The 2,500-nt window shown below is 56.6% G+C and overlaps 1 protein-coding gene across 1 annotated transcript in view; it reads left to right on the forward strand.

The window, feature by feature from the left end:
• The window catches only part of LOC121304162 (glutamate receptor ionotropic, kainate 5-like), a 22,897-nt gene that overhangs the window by 17,208 nt on the left and 3,189 nt on the right, over positions 1 to 2,500 (forward strand). Inside the window, exons 13-18 of the mRNA XM_041235131.1 lie at positions 62 to 265; positions 458 to 571; positions 1,289 to 1,398; positions 1,560 to 1,733; positions 2,001 to 2,166; positions 2,322 to 2,500. The exon at positions 2,322 to 2,500 is cut by the window's right edge and continues 47 nt beyond it. Of these exons, the coding sequence (XP_041091065.1) occupies positions 62 to 265; positions 458 to 571; positions 1,289 to 1,398; positions 1,560 to 1,733; positions 2,001 to 2,166; positions 2,322 to 2,500 (947 nt within the window). The remainder of the gene's footprint in view (positions 1 to 61; positions 266 to 457; positions 572 to 1,288; positions 1,399 to 1,559; positions 1,734 to 2,000; positions 2,167 to 2,321) is intronic.

The following is a 2,500-nucleotide window of genomic DNA, read 5'->3' on the forward strand; positions in this document are numbered from 1 at the left end:
CAGACAGACACCAGGCAGACACAGAGATGCAGACCAGTCTCTCTCCCTCCGTGCCCCGCAGGAGAACCCGTACGTGATGCGCAAGTCGAACTACCAGGAGCTGCAGGGGAATGGCCGCTACGAAGGCTTCTGTGTGGACATGCTGAAGGAGCTCGCCGATATCCTCAAGTTCAAGTTCCGGATCAAGCTGGTCGACGACGGGCTGTACGGGGCTCCAGAACCCAACGGGTCATGGACCGGCATGGTGGGGGAGCTGATCAACCGGGTAACAGAACCAGCGGGGGAGCGGGCAATAACACACAGGGGGGTAATGCACTGGGGTCATTCACTGGGAATTCAGCTGACCCTGATGTGTGACAGGGCCCTACAGACACCCTGGGGCCTCAGATCTGAGAGATAGAGAAGACAGAGGAGACTCTCTTTCCTTCCTCTCTCTCTCTCTCTCTCTCTCTCTCAGAAAGCTGACCTGGCAGTGGCTGGTTTCACCATCACAGCGGAGCGGGAGAAAGTGATCGACTTCTCCAAACCCTTCATGACGCTGGGGATCAGCATTCTGTACAGAATGCACATGGTGAGAGGAGAGGGGGAGGAGAGGAGAGAGGGGAGAGGTGGGGGGAGAAGAGAGTGAGGGGAGAGGAGAAGGGGAGAGAGGGGAGAGGAGAGTGAGGGGAGAAAGAGGGCAGGGGAGAGGAGAGTGAGGGGAGAGAGAGGGCAGGGGAGATGAGAGTTAGGGGAGAGTGAGGGGAGAGAGGGATAGGAGAGGAGATGGAAGGGGTGTCAGTATCCTATATTAGTATGAGAGAAGGAAGGGTGAAGAGAGAGAGGGGGGGAGAGAAAGAGAGATGTTGGAATGCTGTGTTAGGAGATGAGTGCTACTGGGGACTTGTCTAGTGGACCTCAAAGACATTGCAGCAGCTGCCTGTTCCTGGTAGAGGAACATTGAGGAGCTCAACTCTCTCTCTCTCTCTCTCTCTCTCTCTCTCTAAGCTCTCTCCTATTCTGATAAAGCTGTTTTCAACGGGAGAGTCCATATGAGTATATTATTTACACTGTATAACATCTTTTTTTTAACTCCTCTACTCACCTCACTCCCCCTGTCTTCTCTCTACCTCTACTCTCCTCCCATCCTCTTCCTTTCTCTTCCCCTCTCCCCCTCCATCTCCCCTCTCTTACTTTCCTCTCTCCTCTCTCCTCTCCCCTCCCCTCTCCCCCTTTAGGGGAGTGTGGGAGAGAGGAAGGGAGGAGAGGGAAGAGAACGGAGAGTCTCCTCCCTCCTCTCCCCTCTTAGGGTCGGAAGCCTGGGTACTTCTCGTTCCTCGATCCTTTCTCTCCGGCGGTCTGGCTCTTCATGCTGCTAGCATACCTGGCTGTGAGCTGCGTGCTGTTCCTGGCAGCCAGGTAACCAACTTACCTGAGAGACACGCTCACCTGAGACACACGCTCACCTGAGACATTACTTATCTATCTAACTCACCTGACTGACTAAATTAACTCACCTGTGTAACTTAACTAAGATCTTCCCTGTCTCTCGCTCACCTGATTCCCCCTCTCTCCTCCAGACTCAGCCCCTATGAGTGGTACAACCCTCACCCCTGTCTGCAAGACCGACGGGACATTTTGGAAAACCAGTACACACTGGGAAACAGCCTGTGGTTCCCAGTGGGGGGATTCATGCAGCAGGGGTCCGAGATCATGCCGAGGGCCCTGTCAACACGCTGCGTCAGCGGGGTCTGGTCAGTGCCAACGGTAGAGAGAGGGAGAGGGAGGCGGGGGTAGAGAGAGAGAGAGGGAGGCAGGGGTAGAGGGAGAAGGAGAGGGAGAGGGAGTGGTAGAGCAAGGGAGAGCGAGGGGGAGGGAGGCTCGCTCCCCTCCCTCCATTATCGAAGGGGGGAGGGGTAGAGCGAGGGAGGGATGGAGGGGTAGAGCGAGGGAGAGGGAGAGGGTGGGAGGGGAAGAGCGAGAGTGAGGGAGGCAGCAGTAATGCTCCTGGTGTTTTGCAGGTGGGCTTTCACTCTGATCATCATCTCCTCGTACACGGCTAACCTCGCTGCCTTCCTCACCGTGCAGCGCATGGAGGTTCCCATCGAGTCTGCTGACGACCTGGCGGACCAAACCAACATCGAGTACGGGACCATCCACGGGGGGAGCACCATGACCTTCTTCCAGGCACGTACCATCTCCCTTTCCCCCTCTCTCTCCCTCTCCTTCTCACTGTTTCTCTCTCTCTCACTCTCACTCCATCTCCCTCTCTCTCCCTCTCCCTCTCCCCATGACTCCCTCTCCCCTCTCACTCTCCCCCTCTCCTCCTCTCCCCCTGACAGAACTCGCGGTACCAGACGTACCAGCGCATGTGGAACTACATGCAGTCGAAGCAGCCCAGCGTGTTTGTGAAGAGCACTGAGGAGGGCATCGCCCGCGTGGTCAACTCCAAGTACGCCTTCCTGCTGGAGAGCACCATGAACGAGTACCACCGCTGGCTCAACTGCAACCTCACCCAGAT

This window comes from Polyodon spathula, chromosome 37, assembly GCF_017654505.1.
Source record: "Polyodon spathula isolate WHYD16114869_AA chromosome 37, ASM1765450v1, whole genome shotgun sequence".
NCBI lineage: Eukaryota > Metazoa > Chordata > Actinopteri > Acipenseriformes > Polyodontidae > Polyodon > Polyodon spathula.